This window comes from Hippocampus zosterae, chromosome 6, assembly GCF_025434085.1.
Source record: "Hippocampus zosterae strain Florida chromosome 6, ASM2543408v3, whole genome shotgun sequence".
Lineage (NCBI taxonomy): Eukaryota > Metazoa > Chordata > Actinopteri > Syngnathiformes > Syngnathidae > Hippocampus > Hippocampus zosterae.
In genome coordinates, this window is record NC_067456.1 from 6,073,120 (window position 1) to 6,100,396 (window position 27,277).

The window sequence follows — 27,277 nt, forward strand, 5'->3', positions numbered from 1 at the left end:
CATAGGTGTCAAACTCACGTCCTGGAGGGCCGCTGCCCTGAATGTTTTCCAAGTCTCCCTGTTGCAACACACCTGATTGAAATGATCAGGTCATCAGCAAGCTCTGCGCAAGCCTGACGTTGAACCTGTTCATTTGAATCAGGTGTGTTGCAACAGGGAGACTTGGAAAGCATGCAGGACAGTGGCCATCCAGGACCTGACTTTGACACATATGAACTAGGATATCACGCAAATTAGGTCTACAAGAGCCAAACAGTCATTAAATCATCTCACTTGATATATTTGATGGTTGAATGTCTGTTAGTCATTCCGAAACGGAATGGGAAAACCTCGCCCCACTCACGAGCGAATCAAAGGATTGATCAACAGCGCTACCTGGTGGTGGAGGTACAAAACAGCCTCGGATGAAGGGCCACACTTCCTCACTTTTGCTTAATCAAATGAAATGATGCGAGTGCAGCATATTGATATATTCATTTTTATTTCTTTGGTGAGTTAAAGAGAGAAGTGAACAGGCTGACCTATTTTTTAAGAGAAAAAAAGCGTCCCAGACATTCACAGTGTGACACAAGTTATAAATATAAAAGGATATTATGTGCACATTAAGGCTGAGACACTCACAAGGACATTCACAGACAAAACAAAATCACGTTTCCATAAAAAAGAAAACAAACACAAACATTTTGTGAATTATTACATGTTTGGTACAGCTAAGTAAAACAAAAGCATTTCAGGAAATCAGGAGCATATGGGAAATAAATTACATGCATACTTAAACAGGTGGTCTGTTCAAGTCTTTCAGAGAGTCTCACAAAATACATTCTCTCAATAACCGGCAAGGTGAAGCTCAGAAGCAGCAGATGACAGCAAAGTTCGATGGTTTATACTTTGAATCAGCGTTATGCTTATTGTAAACATGTCGTAGCAAGATGTTGTGTACATCAAATGTATTGATTTTTGCTACGCCTTTTATAGAAAGCCACCGGTTTATATCGATGTCCATTAGTCGATGGCTTTATTAATGTGCAAAATCTCTATCTTGCACGCATGGACCATACTTTCATAATAAAATAGCATTTATTCTCTCCATAGAAATATGTTCAGTTAAAAAAAATGTCCCAGGGAAAACATCAAGGTTGGAATTTAGGTCGGTACCTTTGAAAGCTGCCTCCGCTAAAGGATTGGTTTAAAAAAACAATAACAAAAAAATGTTGACTTTAAAATGATTCAACTGGTCGACAGTTAAACGACGGCCACGAACAACTGCTTTGTGCGATTAATCGCCGCCGGTACTCGCAACTGCGCTCTGAAATGTCGTTGTCGAAGAGCATAGCAGCAAACAAAATGCTTTCAAATAACGTAAGCGCTATAAATTCACACCGTTTTCGTAGGGACCACTTATGGCGGTTTTCAAAAGCTCAGGAATTGAGTAACAGTCATGTTAGAATGTAATGGCATTGTTATATATTTTTTGATGACCCAAAACAAAAAAAGTGTCCTTTTTTTCGCATTTCCAGTAGCCAGTTGAAAATATATCTCCACACAGGCCATGTTAAAAATCAGTTTCTCTCGGAAAAGTCATTTTCTTTAAAAGGCACTCCCTAAGATTCCATTGTCATCCCCAATGCAGGTCCTCTAGGTTGTTTATATTCCCTTGTGCTTGTTCCATATGTTTTTGTTTTGTTTTGTTTTGTGTTGGCGCACAAATAATTGATTTGTCCTCCATCCACATTGGTAATCACATCCTCTTCCGTTTTTGTTCCGGCTTATCTCTCCGTCCCCTGTAACGCTGATGGTGGAGACGGAAGCCCTGGTGATCCGGCCATTGTCTGAAGTGGGTGATGCTGTACACCCTTGTGTGGTGATGTTTCCGAAAGAAGCTTCTTTGATAGTTGGATGCTGCAATGAAAAAAAAAAAAATGTGAAAAAAAAAGTTAGCTCGAGAACCTCCGATTGAATACGAATGAATCCTTTGGCTCTGCTTACGGTTCATGCAGGTGATTTTGGGAATGTCCCAGTGTCCGTTGCTCCGACAACGGATGGTTGGGAGGTGCCTCTGAATGTATCCCATGCCGCACTGGTACCTCACCAGCGAGTTGATCTCATAGCGTTCACGTTGCCTCCCAAAGGTCCGTGCGTTTTCCACCAGAGGAGGCTGGCTGCACGCCACTGAGGAGCACAAGCAACTTCATATGAAATTCGCCGACAACCAAAAAGCGTGAGAGTGGAAAACATTTTGGATGTGTGTCACAGCTATTCCTACATATGCCTCGTTGCTTAACCCTTTCATGCGCCCTGTTACCTGATAACATGATAAGCTGTCCATTGTAGTAACCGCTGTCCATGAAAGGGTTAAAGCAGTTAAAGATGAAGAAGGAGAAAATCAAAGTCTCCGTTTACCAGTGGATCAGTAAGAAAAATAAATAATAATAATAATAAATGTTTGTTACAATATTATAACATTTATTTGAAAATCAAAATTGGTCACAAAAATTGTTACAGACTACGATAGTTATTGGCCGTAAAATGTCAGCATTAATGAAGGTGTACAAAGTGTTACTGAAGTTCATCAGATGTTTTGCATCACCTGTGTGTATGTGACATGTACCTGTGCCCTTCTTGCAGGTGAAGGTGAGATGGTAGTTGCACGGAACGTCATTCCACTGGCCGTCCTCATGCCAGATCATCACCACACAGTCCTCCCCGGAAGAGAAGAAACTGTCGGGCTGGCTGGGGCTCCAGTTTTCGTAGTGCTGCAATTCAAGAGGGACGGGGCGTGTAAGGCATGACGTCACGCAAACAGAAAATCTTTTTCGTTGAGCTGTGATTTTACTCGATGCCCACCAGAGGTCGCCTTTGTGCGGAAAGATGTGAAGTTGATTTTTTTTTTTTTAATTTTGTGGGGGACCCAATGAAACGATATGGTATAAATTACTTCGAGGAGCATTAAGGGTCATTCCAGTCATGGAAGACCTCCAATTCTGTAATGACTGGAGCGTTTCACACTCAACGTATATGAAATTTAATTGAATTGAATTTTTTATCATGATTCTCCATCTCTGAAACCTTCCATCTCCTCCATGTAAATGACTGTCAGACTTAAAGTGTTGACATAACATGACATCACACGGTCTGCATACTTAACATTACAAATGTTACTCCACAGATGTGCTGCTCATTTACACATTTATACAACGTGTACACACAGCTGAAGTGCTGCGGGGTATTCGACGTGCCATTGATGCGACCTGCGGTCTTTCAGCAAATTGTGGGTTCAAAGGACCTCTTCAAAGATGAGACCCCCCACCACACCTTAGCCCCCCCCCCCCCCTCCGCGCCCTCACACAATCCCAGCCCCCGACCCTACTCCGAGTCTTGTCCCTGGGCCGTGCTACTCTGTCATTAGGCTTTACAAACACAGTCACTTCCTGCTGGTCTCGCTGGTAACAAATGTCATCAGCTGCACAACTGTGCACAGCAGGCCGCCATCTCTCTCCAAATAATCAAACAAACTCTGATCAGCCACACAAGGTTACGCAAGCCAAAACACTTTACTCCCCTTGTTTTAATTGGTGGAAGGGCCACATCAAAAATGATTATTTTTAAATGTGAACAATGTCAGAAAGAAGTTTTTTTGAAGAATAATGTTGCATTTTTAGGAATAAAAAAAAATGCATTCAATTTAGAGCGGCAGAATTTCTAGATAAACTTAAAGGAGACCAGATGTAACCAGCAGCTGATGTCTTTCTTGGTGTGATATATCTTATGCATGTATCAGTCAGTTATGGTACAAATACTTCTGCTTGGTTTATGTTTTTTTTTTCTCATGAAACATTTGTGCAGTCACAGTAAACTGTTTACATCAATATGTGTTGATGTGACAAAATCATTTGTGAACACTAAAAAGTAAGTTGACAAAGATCCACAACAGGCCTCACCTGAAAAGTATATACTTTACGTTAACCGTGTACCGTAGGATGACCTGATATTAGGACTTTATTTTTGTATGATATATTTTAGAAAATACTGCCTTTTCATGGAAGTCAAGGGCATTTTTCTTGGAACCCCCCCCCCCCTCTTAAAACAGTATGTGGTACACATGCTCCTTCTAATGGCATGCGAAACAATCACTGACTTAAATGTTCCAACTGTGAAGTGTTAGCATGACTTAAAATTTGTTTTAATCCAGCTCAGCATATTTATCGAGTACAGGTCAGTTGTATTTAACTTTGAAATATGATGCATTTGCATTTATCTCTTCTATTTATGTCGGTACATTTCTTTATTTACCTTATGTGCAAAACAACTTTAGGTCCTAATTTTTAAGTATCGATGTTTTAAAATTGTTTTATTTTACAATATTTATCTTGACAATATTATTACCTTTACATTAGGCTGTGCCATGTTTTTTTTTTAACCCTATTATGCTACTGTATTTCAATGTTGATAATGACGGAAAAGAAAAAGCGTAAACACGTGGAGTATTTTTAGCCATTGGGTGAGTGTGACCACCCATGCAGACCCCCCATATTGCATCGTCCATTTCTCTGTCTTTCTGCAGGCGGGCACAGGTGCTGTCCATCTGTGTTGTCTTCCCGCCTGGTGGCCCTTCCACTAGTGAGTGGCTGCCTGCTCTGGGAAGGAGGGAGGGGGGGTTGGTGCGACACTAAAACATACCTGTCTACGCCTGCCGGTCAATAATCTCCATCTCCTCCTCCCAAAAGTGTCATTGGTACCCTCATCACCCCTCATTTGAGAAAGGAGATCAATAGGTGGCTTGTGCTAATCTTTAAAGCCTATCCGTTGAATAATCTTTGAAGTATGGACATGATTCTGTATAGCACCGATGCACGTGGCAATTAGTCACTTTCTTGTCTCGTGACATATACTCAACAGCGTCCGTGATACCACCAGAATTGGCAAAAGTACTCAGACAACAGTACAAAAGTACAGATACAATAGGGGAAAAAATTTTGAGATGTACTTATAGGATCTACAACAGTCTTAAGTAGAAATGATGTTTTGTGTGCTGTCATTTATATACACCCATTTTGAGAAATTGAACTGAATCAATTAATCCGACAAACATAACCTCTCTCTATTTGCGGATGTCTTTTGTACATCATATTGTACCCATAGAGGTTGAAAAAAGTTATGAGCCTACATTCACAAAGTAAGTCATACAAAGTACTGAGACAGAGATAAGAAGACCTCGATGAGCCACCGCTCGGCCGATTTTTGTCTTGAGAAAAGAGCAAATATGGATTAATTGACTTTCCATTCATTACAATGGGGAAAGTTCATTTCACATATGACCGTTGTCACGGAACAAATTAAACACACATCTCGAGTCACCACTCAATCTGTTTTCAAATGTGAAAAATAATGGACGTCTTAGTTACTTCCCACCACTGAACTATCCGGTTTCCATTCGTGTGCTGCTTTTGTCGCACCCCGAATACCTTCTCCAAATATTGTTTGGGACACACTGGGAACACTTTCAACAGCAGAGAACTTCATGAGAAAATCAACAGTGCCCCCTAAAAAAGGGTGTTCCTCTCTACATGAGTGCATCTGTCATTGACATGACGTCCAAATATTTAGACTGTCGCTCTGCCATGTTTGTTGAGGGGGAGAAACGAACTGCGTGAGGGAATAACCCATCTTACCATGGGGCTCCCATCAGTCCAGCGGAAGTCACTATCAAACATTTTATCATTCAGGCCAATCCACTGGTAATCCTGTCCGAGACCTACCAAACAAAACAGACAACAGATTTCATTTCTCTCTCTCACATGAGGACTGCTTATGAACAAAACACGAGAGGCAGAAAGCAAAATTACGGCTCACTCCTGAATGTACATTTTCATATTTGACTGACTCTACTGTGCTTCTAATGCTTACGGTTGACAAAAAATTGCTCCTCATGGGAAAGGATGCTCGTCAGGTGACCCCCTTGCATGCGGCAATCTCTCTCTGCTGTATCCCAGTTTCTTCTACTTTGGAAATATTTGTAGCACTGGCCGTGAAACTTGTGCCAGCCATACGGACACGTCTCTGTATCTGCAAGGAAAGAAAACAGAAAGGGATTGAGAAATACACAAGTACAGTATTTGAGTCACTCCGATCCATGTAAGTGTCTCATTGACTTCAACCTATGTTCACGCCTGACCCTTGAGGCTTTCTGTATCTCAAGTTAGTACTAGATCATCAAGATGATTGTTGGATAGTTCCTCTAGAAGCATGGTCTAGAAGGTATGCAAATGTAGGTCATGTGACCAAAGGTTTGAGAGTTTGCCCATCGTAGAGTGACAACACTATACTCTTAATTTATATCGCACTGATGGTGATCCTTGTGTCTAAATATTCACCAAAAAAATCGACTCTGTTAGTTTAACGGCTTTCATTTCAGTGCAATTCAAGAAGGATACAAAGGCAAATTTCCCTCTGAGCCGCTCTTTGAGCAAGCACTTCTAAGAGACGGCAGCTGCATAGAGTACACAATCTCACTGATGAGTGATCCCTTGCAAAATGAATGGCGGAGAGTGCCGGCACGCTACTTCCAAATTTCTGTTCAAGTGATTCTTCTTTTTAAATGGATGAAAAGCTGGATATGATGCAAAAGATTCTAATAAATCCATTTTTTTCATGAATACAGTTCAATCTCAGGTCATTGATTCAATCTGTGACATAATTTTTCCCATTAAAATGAATAAACAAAGGTCAGTCCCACAACCAAGTCTCCTTCGTAAACATCTGGAAAGGACCACATTGTTCGACCCTCTGTCGACAAGCCTCGATGCGCCCCCCAGTCACTGCAACAATCTTCAGGGCTTCCTAATAGGACAATAACTTGGACTTTTCACTTTCTTCCGAGTCATACTGTGGGCCATGTTAACAGCAAAAAAAATGCGTGAGAGAAATTGTTAATACTTCCACGTGGATGCTATGTAGCACAGTTTGTGTACTGGACTAATGTTTGTCTGAAATATGTGTTCATACACCGATTTGGTTAAGAACAGGAGCATTTCATGAACCGAGGTTCCACTGTATCAGTGTCTTTATTTAAAATGTGCTTGAATATAATCAAAATAATAAAGACACGCAATGTTTTGTTTTTTTTTCACCAGAATGTCACATAAAAAAGTGTGTTGAGCAAAAACATACCCTTCTCACAAAACTGCCCAGAATAGCTCGGGAGGCAGAGACAAGCGAAGGAAGCCAACCCATCAACACATGTACCTCCATTGCGGCAAGGGTTGGACTGGCATTCATCAATGTCTAAACAGATAGATTTAATATTTAGAAACCACAAAACTCCTCAAAAGTTATTTTTTTTACACAAAGAGATATTTTTAAGACATTTTCCTACCTGTTTCACAGTGATCACCATCAAAGCCCGGTGCACAGTTGCATATTTGGATGCTGCCACTCATGAAGCAAGATCCTCCATTCAAACAAATGTTTTCTAGACACGATTCAATTACTGAAAAAAAAAAGAAAAAGAAATTCCATTTGTTCAACATGGGTCTATTTCATTTTATATGGTCATAAACTTACCAAAGAATGTCAGAAACCTACCGTAAATGTCAACAGTATCTCCTACAATGATGTGGTCCAGGTCACATGCCTGGTAATGTGTTTCTCCTTCAGTGAGCAATGGAAGTGTTATGTCACAGTCGAGTTTGTGATCATTGCCGGAAAGCGGTTGGGTGGGGTCCACTGATGCATTCTGGCTTTGAGTTTCAACTGGTGTCATCTTTGTGAACTCTTGGACTTGTGGCTTTACTGTGGATCGTTCTGTCTTATCCGCACCCTCCTCTATCCCAACGCTATGAACGGTCGTTGACTCCACATTAGATGCAGTGGTGGTAGCATCTACCTTGAAGACTGTCTGGATATCATTTGATCCTGGGTATGTTGTGGTGATCAAGTTTCCAGACAATGCAGAAGTGACTGTTTCTCTTCCGATACTGTTCAGTGAGTCTGAAGGCTGACTGTCAGCAGCTTGGCTAGTAGTGTACATTGTTGTTTCTGTTGATTTTATACTTCCAGTGTCTTCTGGAATACTTTCTACTATATTGGGATTTAAATCCTCATAGTCTGGCGTCTCTTCAGTTAGGCCTTCATAAGCGCTGTCAGGTGGAGACTGTGTTACTCGGACATCTGTTTCTGGAGGTGATTCAGTCATTTCACCACTTGAAACTAGTTCCTCTGTAAGGTCAATTGTAGCTAAAGCCACTGTGGCGGACGCAGGCTCGGTGACTGAAGGGGCAATGGTTGTTAATTCCTCAAACTGTTTTGCAGACGTAAGACTGGTCGGTGATACATCTTCCGAGGAGAAATCAGTCTGAGGGCGATTTGTGATAGCAATCTGTGACTGGGCTTGCTCCAATGATTCTCGGGAGGGTGTTGGGTGTTTTGGAGGGGCAAAGGTTGTGACAAACTTCACCAAAATACTTTCCTTTGAAGGTAGTGATCCAAAAGGGACTTCTGAAATGTGTTCTTCTGGTTTTGTTGTAGCCACCACCTGGTAGCTGGTCGTGCTCTGTCCAGTATGCATTGTTCTGTCAATGAATTGAGTCTCCTTATTCTCAACATCTGTCGATACTGACTCAGTAGAAATTTGGGACATACCAGGGGGCAGGGTTGAGTAATCATCTGTCATTGGAGTATTCATAGATGTAGAACCAGGTGTTTCTTCATAGAAAGATGACTCTGTCTGAGGTGACGTTGAACTACCCAAGTCTGCATTGTAGATGCTTGGTATTGTAACCCCTGAACCGTCTTCTTCTGTTGAGGTGATGAAACTTGTCTCTGTTGACACAGAAGCTTCCTCACTGTCTGAGGAACTTTCACCAGCTGTATCTGGTGCCGCTGTAGTTGAAGTCACAGTTTCAACATAGGACACTTGTTCGCTAGAAGATGATGTGGTACTTTCTGATTGCACTGAAGCTGATTCAGTTATTCCACGTGGGCTGTGCTCACTTGAGCTTTCAGGAGAGCTTTCAAATTTCATCCAAGTAATTTCTTCTTCTGGTTTTGCAGATGAACTAGATTGTGAAGTTGTATCAAGTGAAATTATTTCATTAGTCGGTGAGGGCTCAAATGTATTATATTCCAATTCAGCATGAGTGCCACTTGGGTCCAGGTACTGACTTGACCAGTCAATGGGAAACATTGTAGTTGTAGAAAATGAGTCTTTGGTAAATGAAGATGTGACATGTTCCACAGTGCTCTCATCCTGTGATGGGCTTAATGTTATTCTGTCAGAGAAATGTGAAACAGTTCCCGCTTCATGTTGCATTGTGGTTACATTATTTGTTTCCTGCTCTTGGGACCTTATGGCTTTATCTGTGCTCAAAAGAGTCGATCGTGTAGAAGTATTTCTATTATCAAATGTTACTATGATCGGCGAAGCGGTTGTGTCATCTGAGATCTCGTCAGCGGAGCCTTCTGTAGCTGTCGGATATAATGATGTTGTGAGGAGCGTCTTAGGAGTAGCAGCTGTTGGATGTTCTGTTGCATGAATGTGTTCATGTGATTGTGTCTTAGAAAGATACATGAAGGAAGTAGCGGTTGCCTTCTCAGTGCTGTAGAGACTTGAAGCATCAGTTGATTGACGTATTTCAGCCTCCCCACTACCAGGCTCCGGCAACACATCTAGATGGGATATTGTTTTTGGATTCACTGTTGAATCTGTCAACCTTTCATTACTTGAGGTGCCAGGAACATCAGGTGCCAAACTGTGCATTGGTTTGACAGTACTGTAGAAAGATGGCCAAATGCTTGTTGTTTTTCTGCCATTGTCAGCTCCACTAATAATTTCAGAATCTCTTGTTGCTGTGGTTTTAGTACTGAAGACATTTTCTCCTCCAGAGCCTTCGTCTGAGTCATACACACTTGACTTTTGGTCAGATATTTGACTGGTAGGTGTAAACATCGGCGTGTGTTGTTTAACAGTGTCTGAATGTATAGAAATTTTTGAGGGTATAGGTGACGTTTCATCAGTCCCACTTGTGGCTGTGAGGGCTGGGGGCGATGAGGTTAAGACCGTATCCTCAGGTGTTAAATCCTCATCGAAGACACCACTTCCTTGCTCAGTTATGTAAATCTCATCGCTAGTCTTGTCTGGGGATTGTGTTGATAATATAAATTCCTGTGTGGACTGCCTGCTAGGTGGAGTTAATGTATCATCTGTGCTCTTGTCTAGTTCTGTCTCATCAGTTTTACCAATGGCTACATCTCCACCTGATCCATCTGAACTTATCTCTAAATCAACCTCTTCAGGTGGAAGCCCAGAGCTCTCCATGTCACCATAAGCGGATGATTCTTTTGAGGGAAACAGAGAATGACTTGGCACTTCCACGGGTTGCGTCCCTTCAATTATACGAGGATTTGATGAAATAGCAAACAAACTATCCCCCAAACTTTCTTCTGTACCCGTAACTAATGGTGTGATTGTGGTTTTGGACAAGATTACCTGTTCTACAGATGATTCTTCTTTTGGTGTGACTGGGGATAAATCAATTGTAATAGCAGATGTGACATCTCCTAAGCTTCCGACATTTTGACTCTCTGCATTGCGACTTTGTTCTGTTGTAGCCGGTAAAGAGGCTGTGCTTCGAGCTTCAATGGGTGTCATTGATGTAGGTTTCTTAGCACTAAACAGAGAAGACACTGAAGTCACTTGGGGTTTTGAAACAGTGGTAGGGTTGACAGATTCTGAAAGAACATGAATTGCAGCCTCTTCTGTATGAGCCTCGGTGGAAGGGTTTAGCCCTGCAAAGGTTGAAAATGGTTTCTCTGTGCTAAACATCATTGAAACGGGATCCGATGGGACGTCATCTGAACCTGCATCAATTGTGGGAAATGTTGCACGAGTAGTAGGAGCAAGAGTTTTCCTTGAGGTTGAATTCATGTCCATGCTGATGCTTTCTTTTGAAGCTGCTGGGGACTCTGTGTTGGCAAGTGTAAAGCCTGTCAAAGCAGAAGTTAGGTCTCCAGAGCCCTCATGAATGTTGATAACCTCTGCATCAGAACCTGTTGTACTTAGAAGTGAAATAGTTGTCATTGCAGCTTTCACTGGGCTGTACAAAGATGTTGATGAGACAGGGTGAGAAGTAGGCTCCACAGTCAATGTCCGATCAGCAGTGGGCAACATCACTGTGACGATGCTTTTGTCTGTGTTCTTTTGTGTAATGGGTGAAATTGGAGTATCAGTGCTATAATGAGAATAATCTTTGCCATTTCCTTCCATTGAATATGATGCTGTTGATAGTGTTGGTGTTTTTGTACTAAACATTGAAGAGATGTTTTCAGATGTTTTCCCTGTGACTTTTGTCGGGGGGTTTTGATCAATACGTTCTGTGTCATCAATTATTTGAATGGAAGGCTTAAGGGAAGCTGGATATTTTGTAGACATCTCCTGAGAGGTGCCAATCACAACAGCTGAGTGGCTGCTATGTTTCACTGTATTATCTGTCATTGACAGAAACGGCAAACTAGAAGACTCCTCTGTTAAAATTTCAGTTGTTTGTCCATTTGAGCTGTCCTGTTCTGGAATAATGATCGCAGAACCTGCATCAAATTCATTTATGATTGGAATAGCTGAAGTGCTCGGTTGTATTTTAGTTTGTGTGTTTATGGACTGCGCAGCTGTTGTAGTAGTGATTCCTGGTAATGTAGATTGGCCATGGAGATTGGAAGTAGGTGTTGCTTCAGTGAAGCCTTTTACTTGACCAGAAGAAGTGAGCGATTCTGACTCAGGTGATTGTTTCTCAGGGCTGAGGGAAGACGCAGAGCTCATAATTGTAATTGTTTCTTCAATGGCTACATTCATGTTGCTCTTGTCATTTGCAGTTGATACGGCAGATGTTGCCTCAAGTTCAGGCATCTCAGTGTTGGAGACAGAAGATGTCTTTGCAAATACGTCTTGGGTTTGATAACCCGACCCTTCGAGATGATCAGGGAATGGTTTTGTCCTCATTGTGAACATCACTCCATCAGTCTTAGCTGTAGTCACATACTTTTGTATTTCCGGAGACACTGAAGTAGGTTTATTAGTACTATGGAAAGATGACTGTGTTACTGATACTGTTGAGGCTTGACTGTTTTGAGATTCTTGTGATGCTGTCATTGCTGGTGTCTCTGTGCTGAACATTGAGGAAATGGTTGGTCTTGCCAGCTCCTTCATAAATCCATCTGTACTGTCTCCAGAACTCTCATAATCTGAGGTAGTAGCATATGGTAAAATTCCAAGTTTGGTGGTTGAGCCGGTGTGGGAAGGAATAGCCTCAACCAGCATGGTGTCATTGCTAATTCCATCATCATCGATGTCCAAGATTTCCAAAACAGCAGACGATACAGTTGCAGTTGCTTTCTCCACACTGAAGAAGGGCGATGCAACAGTAGTAGATGTCTTTGAAATGTCACTAGTTGAATCACCGTCTGATGTATTCACTCCAGATGCAAGTGGAGATGTGATTTTCGGTTCTCTGGTTAACCCGTCAGTGTCATCTCCAGAACTCTCAAAATCCGCTGCAGTAACTGAAAACAACCTCTTTCCATAAGTTTCTGTTGTCTTACTTGACACTGGCTCAAGAGAACTAGTACTGTACAAAGAATCGACTTTGGTAAAAGTCTCTTTTTCCTGGAGTGGCAGTTGTGTTGGTCTTTCCGTGCGAAGCACTGATATCGCCGTCTGAGATGAAAGAACCATTTGGGTCATCGTAATTTGTTCACCTGAGCTCTCTTCTTCAATATCTGTTGAAGTGGGAAGTAATGATGAGTCCTCATTTTTTATGACATGTGCATGGGGTTCAGAAGGCGTTTCATGTGATACTCTCATTGACAAGGTGCCAGTGCTAAACACTGACGATGAGGAAGTTGTTGCTGAAATGAATGACTTTCCAGTCTGATCAACGAGAGTGACTGTGCCATCAATGGTACTGACTGAAATGTTAGTTTCAGGTGTCATATTTGCTCCAAGGACGGACGTAGATGGGATCATAGGTTCTGCTGTCGGTGCCTCAGTACTGTGGAGGGATGACACAGTGATTGAGGTGTTTGAGAAAGTATTAGTTTCGTTTCCATATGATACGGTCACCGGTGGTGTATCTGTACGAGACACTGAAACAATACTTCCAGTAAAGTCCTCGATGCTATCCCCAGATCCATCTGTGTTAGTGACAGGGAAGGATGATGACATTGCAGGTTGGATGGTTGATTCACTCAGAGAAGGAAAAGAACCAGAACCTTCATTTAAAGTTGTGCTGAATAATGACAATGATTCAGTAGCAGGTGTTATACTTGATCCAATAACTGATGAAATGGACTCAGTGCTTACATCGTAATTCTCAACATTCGTGACCTTAAATGGACTAGTCGGAGGTTCTGTTAGTGCCTCAGTGATGGACAGAGTAGCTGTAGTAACGGAAGATGTTGGAATGAAAATGTCTTGTGAAATGAAAATGGTTTGGTCACCTGAACCATCTTGATCTACTGGCACTTGAACAGAAGTTGTAATGTGATGAGACATTGGAGGCGTTGTCGTAGTACTATACAGGGATGATGTGGCAGTACTTGATTTTTCATCCTGTGTAACATCCTCACGTGATGCTGTCACAGCTGGTGTCTCTGTACTAAACATTGAAGACACAGTGGTTGTTTTGACTTTTGACTCTCCAGGAAACTCATTGATGAAGTCCCCAGAACTTTCAATGTCTATTGACATTCCAGGCATCATGGTTGTTCTATGTAAAGAAGGTAAGGACTCAACAAGCACACCACCCATAATTCCATCATCAATATCTTTAAAATAATCTGTTTCGGGAGTGATGCTAGGTTCATTGTCCGATGGATTTAGTTCAGTGCTAACAATTTCAATTGGAATGTCTGGTAGAGTTGATAATCTCACAGGAGATTCTGCAGGTGATGCCCCAGTAATGTTAGGAGATTCGGTGTTGGGAGAAGATGTCTGATGGAGCAAGTTTTGAGTCTGTTCACCTGAACCATCTCGATCAACTGGGGTCAGAGCCAAAGCTTCCTTACTCGTAGCTGAACTTAATGAATTTTGCATTTCAGGATGCACTTGAGTTGTTTTTTCAGTACTATAAAGGGATGAAGCAGTCGTTAAGGGTTTCTTTGAACTGTCTTGTATCCCATCTTCTTGCGATGTCGCTCTTGGTGTTTTTGTGCTAAACATTGAGGAAACAGAAGTTGGTGTGATTTCTGACGCTCCACTAAAAATATCAGCGCCATCTCCAGAACTTTCTTTAAGTGTGGTAGAAGAGAATGATGCCCCTTCACTTCTCATGGTTGGGCCACTGATGGTTGGTGTTGGATTGGTCATGTCGGACACCAGAGAAATTGATGGTTTTCCTGTAATTGATGTAATGCCTGGTTCAAGGCTTTCTGTTGTTTGTTTGGTGCTCAACAACAAGGAAGTGTTTGGAGATGCTGGCAGTTTTTGTGACACTTCAGTCTTTTGTTCGCCTGAACCCTCTTCCTGATTTTCCGGAAAATATTCATTCTTTTCAGGTATAAGTGATGAGTCCTCCATCTCACTCGTTCCATGTGATGTTGTCACTTCTGGAGTATTAGTGCGAAATGATGAAAAGGAAATAGTTGTTGAAATAAAAGATTCCCCAGTGAGCTCATCTCCAGAACCTTCGGAAAAGGTGTTGCTGACTGACGATTCTGTTTTAGGTGTCATAGTTGAACCAATGACAGATGGAATGGATTTTGTGCTGATGGTTTCATCTTTAATATCTGGAGCATCTTGATCTGCTAGACTCATAAAAGAAGTTGAACCTGTTGTCCATACCACTTTATCTGTCCCAGCCATATCTGATGATGTTTGAATTTCATGAGACCTTGAAGTTGATGCTATCACTGCTGGCGCCTCTGTACTATACATAGATGAAACAGTAGGTGTTGGGATTTTTGAACCTCCAATAGCGGCGTCTGTTATGCCTCCAGAATTCTTCGTGATTGCTTGGTGTACTTTGGTATTCGTCCTAATTATTGAGGGGGAAGTCGTCGGTGACATGAACGAGTCTCCAGTGAGCTCGATAGCCATGTCTCCAGATGATGATTCAGTTTCAGGTGTCAAGCTTGACCCACTGACAGATAGACTGGACTCAGTGTTTGCAAACATGACCTTAACTTCTTCGGTGGTAGATGTTAGAATTGGAGATTTGGCAGTAGATACTTCTGCACTGTCGAGTGCCGACGCAGCAGTCACAGAAGATGTCAGAATGATCATGTCCGGATTTTGGTCACCTGAACCATCTTGAACTTCCTCGGCATGAACTGTACTTAATGGTTGCATTTCAAGATATATTGGGTTTTGCTTCTCAGTGTGATAAACGGATGCTGCAGTAGTATCAGAACCCCTCGAAATGACACTTGTTTCACTTCCTTGTGAGGCTGTTGTTGCTGGCGTGTCTGTACTAAACTTTGAAGAGATAGTAGTTGTTATGATATTAGACTCTTCAGCAAACTCATCCGTGTCATCTGCTGACCCCTCTTTGCTAAAGAATAATGAACCTGTTCCAGTTGCGATGGTTGATAGACTCAATGAAGGAACAGACTCAACGATCATAGTCTCACTACTTATAATGTCATCATAAATATCAGCAGAACTAGAGGATATACTTGGAAGTACTGAAGACTCAGTGCTGTCAATAGAAAGTGTACTTGGTGTGGAATTAAAGGTAGAGGATGGCATTGACATTAGATTGATGTCAGATGAAATTGTTGGTGCCACTTGTACTACGAATGGTTTTGACATTCCTTCCGTAATGCTGCTCTTTGTACTTGTTTTCTCATCCTTATCATGAGACAAGGGAATGTATACAGTCTGGAGAGAAGCCTGGGAGGAATCTTCAGCAGCTGGTGGGGCAGATGAGCTTTTTATTTCTATTGTTGGGTGAACTATGTTTCTGTCTGTGTGAAGATTTGTTGCCAAAGTAAAAAGGGATGGATCCTTTGCCTTGTCTGTTTGAGTCACTTGTGAGTCACTCCTCATCGATGTGGGAGCGCCGCTTGACTTGTCTCGCTCTTTCTGTGCAGTTGTGGTGATGACAGTGGAGGTTACAATATCTGACATGGTTATTTGGCTATCCTCTGATATTTCGGTCATATGTGCATCAGATGGTGATGGTGTCGGAAAGAAATGAGCAGAAGTAGCTGCAACCAACATGCCGTATGTGGTTTCGGAGCCGGCGTTTTGTGTGGTTTTAAATGATGTGATGTCTCCCACAATTGCAGTTGGAGCAGAAGTTTTGTCTTTCTGTGAGGCTTCCTCACGTCCAGGAAAAACTGGAGGGGGATTTGTTTCAACTGCTGGGATAATATCAGAGACTGGGTCATCTAGGTTCAGTTTATCTGTGCTTGAGAGGAACCCTTCTTTCAATTCAGTGACGCTATCTTCAGAGAGGTTGGCCCGTCCATAATCAATCTGTGTAGTGTTTTCTACGTTTCCTCTTAAATGTTTCACATTTGTCACAATTTGAGTACCTTTGGCTTCTTTGTCCTCTGGACTCAGTGGGTCATGTGTTATCTCATGTTTTCCATTAATAAAACTAACAATTGGGGTGGTAGTTACAGTAGTAGGGGACAAGTCTGGGCGGCCGCTCTGGAGGATGGGGTCACCATCTACCATTGAGGCGATGGAAGGGTTAAGCAAGACTGGAGACTGAGAGTTCTGCGAGTGAAGGATCTGGGCATCTGCGAAAAAAGAAAAGATGGAGAAAAAAAAGAGTTATGAAATATATTATATGAATAAAACAAAACAGTTCCAACGTAAACAACCAAACAAGATTCACCATATTCGAGCTTCACGGTACATAGTGTTTTTCAAAGATTCAAACTCAAGAACAATAAAATCTTGTAATATCTATTGCGATAGCAGTTCCCAACAAATCAAAGTTCAACAGCTTGTGTAGCAAGGAACATGACTGATCCTCGATGAAGTAGAATGGCTCAGAGTAGCTGGCTCTCAACTCAAATCTGATCACAGTATTATTATTAGAGTGTAGGTATGATTGGTGCAAATGAGCAGTTAATATAACGGGCTAAACGGAAGCCGATTGTTCAATTGTTTTAAACTAAAGGCTGACAACCTTGGAGAATGAGTGTAAGGATTTCAAGGGGAAGTCAACTCAAAAAAATTCTTTGCAACTCTACCGTATGTTTCATGCGCCCCCACTCGTATAAACATTATTGTAAATCATATGGCATCGGTCAAATAAGATCCACCCATTTTCATCCTTTTCACGGGGGCTGACATTTGGACCCGCTTCCGGGTTCCGGGTTCTGTACATGGCAGTGAAGAGTGTGTGTGCTTACATGATGTAATATGCATGTAAATATTGCAATGAAACGTGAAAAAAAAATGTCTGATCAACAATCTGAACACAAATGGAGTTGCCTCACCCTTCCCGTTTCTCTGTGATTAGAAACAGAGATTGAAAAAGATTATTGGTTGCACCCAAGAACGCCTGCACCACCTGTTTAGAGTTAAGACCAGCCTGGGAACATGGATCGGGGACCCACCTGACTAAGCCACACACAAACACACACATGTACACAATCTCCCTCGCTCTCTCGGGATCTTACTATGGGCTCTCATTTGCCAAACTTCCACAACCACTGCTTGACAGAGGATAATTTTTCCTCGAGACTGAATGCCTTTTAACTCAACATTTAGATGTGGATTTTTGTTGTCGTAACTAAAACTATAATATACAGCGCTGAACATACGGGTATTTTGTTTTTATTTATTCACAAACACATGTCAAAGAATCAGGTGTATACCGGTAGCTTATTTTGCTCTGTTACTATGCAACCAGACAAGACATGCTTCCGACTATGCCATTTTTCCAAAAAGTTTCCCACAAATCCTGAGAGAGTAACACGCGCGTGTCATCTGAGCCACATGACACGATGAAGAAGTAAAAGAAGCTGTAATCGCCCACTTTGGTCACGTGGCCTCCAGCTGTCCTGGCAGCGAGCACAGACTTTGTTTTAGAGGTGACATCATCACTTGATCTTATGTGCAACGTGAAGAAGAAACTCTACAAACATTCGAGACACTTTGGAATCAAAGCGCAGTCATGGAGTCTATACAGGCAGGACTCTCTCTGTACAGACAGACATACTGTACATACAGCAACTGGAAACAGGCTGGTAGTGTTCCATTAAACAGACCGACAAGGGAGGACCAGTACAGTTTCCAAGGAAGCCAAATAAGCAAGACATCACAGACGACTGACGTTTCAAACTCAGAAATCCATTGTGTCATCGTTGAAGTCACTGTGGAAATGTTAGTAGCTGTGCTAGATCCTGAATCACAGTGGCTTGAGGGGGTGCACCAGCTGTTCGGTCGTGAGCCTCTGATCAAATGCCTTTCTGATCTGCATAGTGTTCTGAATGGAGAAGAAACGGAGGAAGCCAACATTTCATCTACAGCAGGGGTGTCAAACTCATTTTTTGTCGCGGGCCACTTCTTCAGTTCGGTCTTGCCTCGGAGGGCCGTTACAACAGTGGAACCACAGAAATGTTTAATTGCATTATCGCATTATTACTTTTACTGTATATGTAACAAAATTATTGCAAAATCTCAACGTCATGTATCACACATCACAATTTGACATTTCGGTACATTTTTAGCAAGAATCATGTCATTTGACATGCGTGGTTTTCTTTCTAGGGGGGCCACATAAAATGATGTGGCGGGCCGGATCTGGCTCCCGGGCCTTGAGTTTGACACCTGGGATCTACAATATATGAAACTAAACTAACCGAGAGTTTGGAATAACCTCTTTGTAAAAGCTAAGGAGAAGACACATTTATCAAATGCAAAGACCAGAAATATAATGGACGTACTCGATGCCACACCGTTTTATAAAAGATATACCGTATTTTCCAGTCTATAAGTCACTACCTTTTCCACATGCTTTGAACAATGATCCAGCTAATTTATGGATTTTTATAGGCTAACGAGCTTCAATATTTTTGTTCCCCTCACGAGAACGAATGTGTTTCCCATTTGTCAGAGCTGTTGGCCTCGCATTCAGGAATCGCGACAGCTCCAAGATATCGCCCATTAACGAGCAAGGTGCGGCCTGACATGAGACCAACACTTTTCACGTGATGTCAAATGTCCAAACAAAAAAGTCCCAGATATGTGCTGACCATCTCCGATGTTTACAGAGTGCATCTGAGGCCAACCCATGTGGCAAAACTTGCAGTGGAAAATACTTAGTGTCCTCTGGGGAAACCCCTTTTATAGAAATCATGAAATTATACAACACGTCTATTTTTATTCACTGTCGTTTTGGGACAAATATACCAAACGATTCTTGGCATAGCAAGAATTAGGACAGCTAAAATTGTTAGCAAGATAAGAGGATTCTTTGCACATGTAAAATACACACGTGTCTGAACACAAGAAAGCCCAATCAATCAAATTAAGATGCGGCTAGTGCATGCATTTTTGAGTGTGAATACCAGCAAATTTGGGGACCCTATAAAACATAGGTGTCAAACTCGGGTCCTGGAGGTCCGCTGCCCTGCATGTTTTCCAAGTCTCCCTGTTGAAACACACCTGATTGAAATGATCAGATCATCAGCAAGCTCTGCGCAAGCCTGACATTGAACCTGTTCATTTGAATCAGGTGTGTTGCAACAGGGAGACTTGGAAAAGATGCAGGGCAGCGGCCCTCCAGGACCTGACTTTGACACCTATGCTATAAAGCATGATCATAAAGAAAGAAAACTGCTTTTGAAGGGTAATTTACATGTGTGTTATTTAAAAGCAAAACAAGATTATTTTTTGTGTAACATCTTTCTGTGTAAAGAACCCATGTTTCAACATGGATACCCCCAGTGTGATCGTCTTTTTCTTATTTTTTAATTTAGTAGGTGCGGCTTACATTCAGGTGTGCACAGTCACAAAATTACATCATACTCTTTCGAGGTGATGAAATGAGCTAAGAAGAAACTTGTTCCCTCCGAGGCTTTGGAAAGAAGAGCTCTTGGACAAAATGGACACACATAAATCCTGAATCTCAAGACAAACCAAACCAAAGTTCCAGAAAGAAAAAACAGCCTTGAATGCCTTGAATGTTCGACAAGATCCCTTGGCAAACACAACTACTTTTCATGGTGTTTGATGACTACGCACGGTGTCTAATTGTACCAATGCACCATAGGTCAAGTCAAGTCAACTGTATTTATAAAAGAAAAGCACCCATCAGGAGAATGTCTTACCTGTTCATCGACTTGAGAGACAGGTACAAACAGATTCCCTAAACATTTGCCTTCTGCATAGCAACAAAACAATGCATAGAAAATAACATCCCCATCTAAGACCGACAGAAAGTGAAGGTTGAAAGCAAAGATTTGTTCAGCTTTAGAAGTGGTATTTAAAAACTGCAAGGTGAAAAGTCATGTTGGTAAGTCTTACCTGATACGTTCTGCTCAGGCATGGTAGTGGTGGTCTCTTTGGTGGATGATTCCTTTGTGACCGTTGCTTCCGGGGCAGTGCTGTTGCTGTTTGCAGTTAAAACCACCGCAGCAGGTGTGAAGAACTCGGCATCAATGTTTTCTGTCGTGTCAATCAATGTGAGGGTGTCGTGGTTTTGTTCTGACACCTGATCGGTGGACTGGTCAAAGACACTCGTCGACCCATCATCGGATGTCACATCTTCAACGAGCATGGGAGTACCGGTACCGGTGTCAAACAGACTTTCTTCTGGGGTCACTACATGCTGTATTAGGACTTTGTTCTGCGTGGTTGTTTCCAGCGGTGATGGTGCGACGGTGCTGACGTCCACCTCAGTGCCGCCAGGCTTGGTGTTACACATAAAAATGGTGCTGGTGGGAATGACGGTGGTGGTGGGAATGACGGTGGTGGTGATCTCGTCTGTGCTGGGCAAGATGTCCTGTGACTGTCCTGTGACTGCAGGTGGTGGTGTCTCCACCAGTAAATCTGTCTCAATCTCATCATAGAACGGGAATGGTAGAGTTGAGTCAGTTGGTGTTGTTTTTGACAAACTGATAACGTGTTCACTTTCAACGTCTGTGTCGGCATCGGTCAGATTAGAATTCAGGATAGTTTCCTCTGTTTCCCCCTCAGCAAACATGGGCTCTGTTCTAGGAGAGGCATCGTGCAGTACCGCATCGGTTTCGATGGTGCTGATCTCTATGACTGAATGATCGTCTGGATCTTCCATTGCTTCGGGCAATGTGTCACCACGATGGGGAACCGATTCGAGAAAGGTTACATTCTCATGTACAAAGTCATCAACATCAAAGTCCGGGTCTACTGGTTTTAGATCGTCAATGTCTTCTTCATGATCTTCCAAAATGGTCGGTGCCACTGTGGTAAATAACTCCTCTTCTGTTCCTGCCAGAGTAGGACGTGGTGGAACCATACTAGTAGAAAACATGGACGGAGAATCTGTGGTAACGGTGTCCTCTTCAGCCTCTGATCCAGTTTCAGAGGTTTGGGTTTGAGCAACCGAGCTACTCTCAAGTAAAGGAACGGTGGAGGAACTGAAGGTGGTGCTTGTGTCGTTGATGACAAATACATCCACAAAAGAAGTTTGGTTGATTACCAGTTTCCTTCCTGTAACATATACACATTATAAATATTAGACAGGTCTTTTAGCAGAACAGCAGTAGAGGCATTTGCAGGTGTAAGTGTACAATGCAGGGGCAGTTTCTGGGAATGAAGATATTATTTTAACAACAAAAAAAAGCCAAAGTGAAGGGCAGTCTGTTGGTTACGCCGTCTTTAAACGGGTGGATTGATGGCTAATTTATTTCAATATTACTGAGTTTCTCTGATTATTTGAGAGGAAAACAGTATTGCTGCAGATGAGCAATGGACCCGAGTTGAATAAGAACTCTTTAAACATTTCCCTAAGTCCCTAAAACAACAAACGTGGATCCTTAGAAGAACAGAATCTAAACATTGAGACCCAGCCAGGCCCTTGACTGTGTAAACTCTTTCCACAATTCATGAATGCTTAAAACCTTTTAGCTCTTCTTCACAGTTGCCGAACACAAACACAACTGAAAATTGACGGTGATTGATGACCAGGTGGCTTTTATATGACATTGCATATACATTAGCACCATAAAAGTTGATCGACAAACGAACCAGAAAACGAGACAAACACACTGAGCAAGTGAACTATCACAACTGCATCATCATTGAAAAAAAGGAATACCATTTTGTAGAGTTGACAGAGAGTTGTCTCCTCGTGTCTTAGATGACCTTCAATGTCCGCTCATTCCTCAAACTCATTGACTCGGGCACGAAAAGTAGCGTCAAATCTTCACAGGGTTTTCCTCAATGACACATGACTTGTTATACGCACAGCCCTGAACATACACATCCAGTTTCTGCATCCTCATCAAACGATCTCTGATGTAAGGTACAAGACACGATTTTTCCAAACAGGAAAACAGAGGCAGCTTTCAAAGGGCACTGCATTATCTCACCGAAAAGGTTTGAGATGTTGCGATTACTAACGCCTTTGTTTTGTACGGAAACAATCCAAACCCATCGTGATTACACTCTTTTTTCCCCCCTGACCCGTCGCCCTGATTCGTGGTGATTCCCGCAATCATGTAAGTGTGCTCGGAGAGATCATCAGGTGTGCTGCAGGAAGCTGACAATTTCATTGAATAAGCTGTTATTTACACACAAAAAAGATAAATAAATAATGAATCTTTGTTATCTATATCAGGCGGCCCGGTAGTCTAGTGGTTAGCACGTCGGCTTCACAGTGCAGAGGTTCGATTCCACCTCCGGCCTCCCTGTGTGGAGTTTGCATGTTCTCCCCGGGCCTGCGTGGGTTTTCTCCGGGTGCTCCGGTTTCCTCCCACATTCCAAAAACATGCGTGGCAGGCTGATTGGGCACTCTAAATTGTCCCTAGGTGTGAGTGTGAGTGCGAATGGTTGTTCGTTTCTGTGTGCCCTGTGATTGGCTGGCAACCGATTCAGGGTGTCCCCGCCTACTGCCCGAGGACAGCTGGGATAGGCTCCAGCACCCCCCGCGACCCGAGTGAGGATCAAGCGGCTCGGAAGATGAATGAATGAATCTTTGTTATCTATATCAGTGATGTAATGTGCAAGGCGGGAAATCATCATTCACTAGATTGCCGAAGGTAAAATTACCTGTGTCGCCGACCGTTGCCATTCACACAGAAAAATAAATCCCGCAAGCTTTAGGTTAACAATTTCACAATGAAAGAGAATAATTTTCAGTAAACTGAGATTAGGTCAACATTATAATTCTCTAAACATTAATTTGCTGCTATGTATGACATTTTTTCATTTACTCATTCAATCCCAATGATGTTTTTGTTTGTTTGTTTTTTTTGTTTGTTTGTTTTCATGTAATTTTTAATGGCAAGCACAGAATGAGGTAAACATATTTTTTGGTGTGTGTTGAAATATGTTAAAATGTGTTTAAATCAGTTCCAATGTCATGACAGTTTGTGGGAAGGGTATTTTTAAAGAAGCTTAATCCTGAACCCAGTTGGGCTATACAGTGAAGGGTTGTTGGGGTTTTTTTTTTGGTTTACGCAATAATTTGTCTGGTGACATGTGGCTGCGAGCGGGAAGGCAGGAAATGATGCATTGGGTCCCACCACACAAGGGTACTTGAAAAGCACTCGGATGGGGGCGTAAATACAAATGGCCGAGAGTGAGGCGACGTGGAACACACAGCGGGGAGCAGAGGGTGGGCTGTTTGTGTGCCCTCTGAACTCCGCGACTTATCACCGCGAGAGTTAGGCTTCCTCGGAGCACTAAATGGCAAGGCAGGGGACGGCTTATCTGCCCGAGCTCTCATTTGTAAAGACGGAAAGGCCAGGTCAAGGGTCACCGAGGATGACCGAATTTAGAAGTCCAGCGGTAGCTTGGTCCATTATCCAAATGTCTGCTCTGATAAGTACGAGTGAGAATGATGGAGCGAAAAAGTCTGACAGCGGAAATGAAAGGGGAAAGGGGAAAAAAAAGGGAGTAAGATAGTGAGCTTTAAAGGACTGACAGGTGAGGGATTCCGCTGCTTCTCCAAACTGACCCTATCATCAGTTGTTTGCTTTGCCCCGAGGATGCTGATTAGTTAATAACTGCCCCAGTCTGCTAACTTCCAGTGAACCGCAAAGTGTCACTCCTGTTGAGATGTATTGCCCCTCGTCACTTCTCTTCCCCGTGACACAACAATGACCTTATTCGTACGCATACTTGAATCTTTTCAAATGGAACAGGGCCCGCACGATTGAAATGAATTAACTCTCATCCGACATGGAAGCTATGCCAAGACATACTTGAACAGTGTTTGAATAGTACGTACTTGAGTGCATGAATGTGTTTCACATCAATCAGTGGGTTTGTTGGAGGGTATAAGCCCAGAGGAGAACGTAGAAGGAAACATTCAGCCTCTCAAGAAGAATCTTGACCATGAATCCTCTAATTAAAGTAATGGCCAGTCGGACCGATCATTTTTAGGTAAACAGTTTGTCACCACTACCCCTCCCCTTGGCTAATATTTGCAGCAACAGAAATGAGCTGGAAAAAAAAAATCTGGAGACAGTGAAGTCAACTGGACTCTGCGTACTGAGAAGCTGGTACATCATCAAAATAATTGCTTCCATTTTATTTGTATTTTTTATTATGAAATAACGCTAGCCTAATTGAAACTCATGTGTCAAAAAATGACAACACGTTTAAAACAAATCGAGGAAAACGTGTTGTTTTTGCACCTAAATCGGAATGTATAGGAAAAAAAGTGCAAGGGTGGGGACCCAATAGAAAATGAGATCATCGTCTGGACTGTTTTACCAAAACGTCTGCGCCTTCAATCCTAGTTTTTAACAAAGCCAAATAGGAACACAAGACGTTGTCAGGGCCAAACCACAAACAGTAACGCCGCGTTCCGTAAAGGCTCATCGCACATGGTGTACATGACGGGCTCACCTCTAAAGCAGTAAGCCCCGAGCTGGGTTGTCACTTCTGGGAATCCGGTTTGGTTCCGATAGCGGTACATGGTTCTGACTCCCAGCAGGCCTCGGCCGCACTGAAGTTTGGGTACAGAAACTGGATATCGCGCACTGCCGTCCGAAAGCCAGCCGTAGTCACACCTGTCGAGACCTCGTCGCCAGGCGGCGTGAAGCTGGCCGGGAGTTGCCAGCTGGCTATTTCTCTTCTTGCATTCTTCCTTTGCTTCTTCAAAAGTCATTTTCTGAGACACGGGAGCGTAGAACACATCACCTGGAATGTCGATGAAAAATTGTAACAGTTAGTGAACAATAGCATAAAATAACACAATAGCATTAGTCGTATACAATGGATGATTATTTTCATTCATTCCATTGCCATGCTTATAAACCAAATTAACAATTCCTTCTGAAATGAATGGAAATGCCAGTAAGCCTTTTTTTTTCATAAGAAAAATATGAATCTATTGTACTAAACACATACAAATGTCAAAAATAAAAAAAAATACCCCTTTTTTATTTCTTTCATTCTGCTGCTTCTTTTGCTGTCTGCACTTTGCCCACTAAGGGGCAGTATTAAAGAAATATAGACATACACATATGGACTTGCAATTCCTCAGTAAGATGCCGTAATATTCTTTTTAACAGTAATCTACGCAGAGTATAAAGAATATATGCCTGTGAGCATTGTTTTATCATTTGTCTACATGTGTTGCGCCAGTGTTTCTGTTTACATATCTTCAGATATAACACCGTGATGCTGTTTGTTTGCCCGTCCATGTTGTCTTGCATCGTTTGTTAGCAATAGACTGAGAGAGCCTTTCTAAGGCAAAGCCATGTGGTTGTTTTATATCGACATTGAATTCTCTTTGTTTCATGTTTAGGTTGACAGTAAACTGAGACTGATAACGAAGCCTCTTTTTTTGAAAATTTGCTCACGAGTTGCTAAACTGCTGCCTGTTACGAAGTGAATTGAGTTCACTGCCACCATGCAGCGCTCCTATTGCACGCCATTAATTAAAACGATATCATTTGCATGCATTATTCTTGTTTTGGGTTAGATTGTAACTGCTATCATTTCACACGATTAGCTTTTTGTAGCTGACCGCTGCTACCATCCTGTCTAAACATCCTGCAGCACACGTAGGATTAGTGTCTACAATTTGAAATTTGAACTGTACTGGGTTTCGTTCAAACTACAGTGCTAAAGAGGACAAACCGGCTAAAAACATGATATGATTTAATCCAGGGTGTAACATTTCAACCAATCCCATTTTATCGTAGTTCCCTTGATTTACACTGGTCTTAACATCCACCCAAGGAACGTCATCCATCCTTTTTCTCTTAATGAATCTTAATGTCACAGTTCTGCAGCAACCACTACAATAGACCCAAATGTGTGTTGCCATCCACCGCCATATTTTTTTTCTTTCCTAAATACTAATTAAAAAAAACTTCAGGAAAAAAAAATCCTGATGTAGGTGTGCATGATGCAAATGTCGAAATGACAGATTTTTTTTATTTCTTAGATACAGTCCATATTAAATGTTGCCATGGAATATCTGAGTCGAAAGGAAACTGATCAAAGATTTCAACCCTCATGGAAAGGATGCTTTGAGAGTTCAATGGAGCTTGTCAGCAGTTAGAGTCTGGAACATGAGTGATGAGAAATGCCAGATGCTTTCACCACAACAGTCACTTTTTATGGGCTAAATTACCACTACAAAGAGTGAATGTGATCAGTATCTATGAAAAAAAATGTTTGTCTTACCGTAAAGTTTGTCCACATAACAGTAAACGTCGTACGTTTCTGTCGGTTTCCTGATTCCATATGACCTCACACCAGGTTTATTCTGTAGGTTGCCAAAGCAGCCCTTTCTGGGATTTACGATGGGGTATCTATCGACGCAAGTGACGGAAGATCCGTTTGACATCTCTCAGATATGTGGACAGATACAATGAAATGTCATCATTCCACGGGCAGGTTTTGAAGGACAACATACCTGACAGTCTGGTCGGCAATCCATCCAGCATCGCAGTGATCAAAACCGTCCTCGTACGCGGCTTTCAGCTGGTCGTACGTGGCGATGGTTGCGCCGATGTCATTGCAAGTTTGGACAGCCGTCTGGTAGTCCAATGTGTACCTGCTGTTCTTGGTGCGGTAGTGAAAGACGACACCTGGATGCAAAAAATGAATGAATAAATAAATAAATAATCATTTCGGCGAAATAGACCGCATTACTTCATGATT

At 42.2% G+C, this 27,277-nt stretch overlaps 1 protein-coding gene across 1 annotated transcript in view; it reads right to left on the reverse strand.

Annotated features, from left to right (window-relative positions):
• Positions 1 to 1,670: 1,670 nt before the first annotated feature.
• LOC127601770 (versican core protein-like) overlaps positions 1,671 to 27,277 on the reverse strand; it is a 30,691-nt gene continuing 5,084 nt past the window's right edge. Inside the window, exons 4-15 of the mRNA XM_052067343.1 lie at positions 27,030 to 27,204; positions 26,798 to 26,925; positions 25,007 to 25,300; positions 20,477 to 21,640; positions 7,582 to 16,734; positions 7,373 to 7,486; positions 7,168 to 7,281; positions 5,905 to 6,063; positions 5,670 to 5,752; positions 2,609 to 2,753; positions 1,987 to 2,169; positions 1,671 to 1,899 (exon numbers count right to left, since the gene is read on the reverse strand). Coding sequence (XP_051923303.1) covers positions 1,739 to 1,899; positions 1,987 to 2,169; positions 2,609 to 2,753; positions 5,670 to 5,752; positions 5,905 to 6,063; positions 7,168 to 7,281; positions 7,373 to 7,486; positions 7,582 to 16,734; positions 20,477 to 21,640; positions 25,007 to 25,300; positions 26,798 to 26,925; positions 27,030 to 27,204 — 11,873 coding nt within the window. The 3' untranslated portion in view covers positions 1,671 to 1,738. The remainder of the gene's footprint in view (positions 1,900 to 1,986; positions 2,170 to 2,608; positions 2,754 to 5,669; positions 5,753 to 5,904; positions 6,064 to 7,167; positions 7,282 to 7,372; positions 7,487 to 7,581; positions 16,735 to 20,476; positions 21,641 to 25,006; positions 25,301 to 26,797; positions 26,926 to 27,029; positions 27,205 to 27,277) is intronic.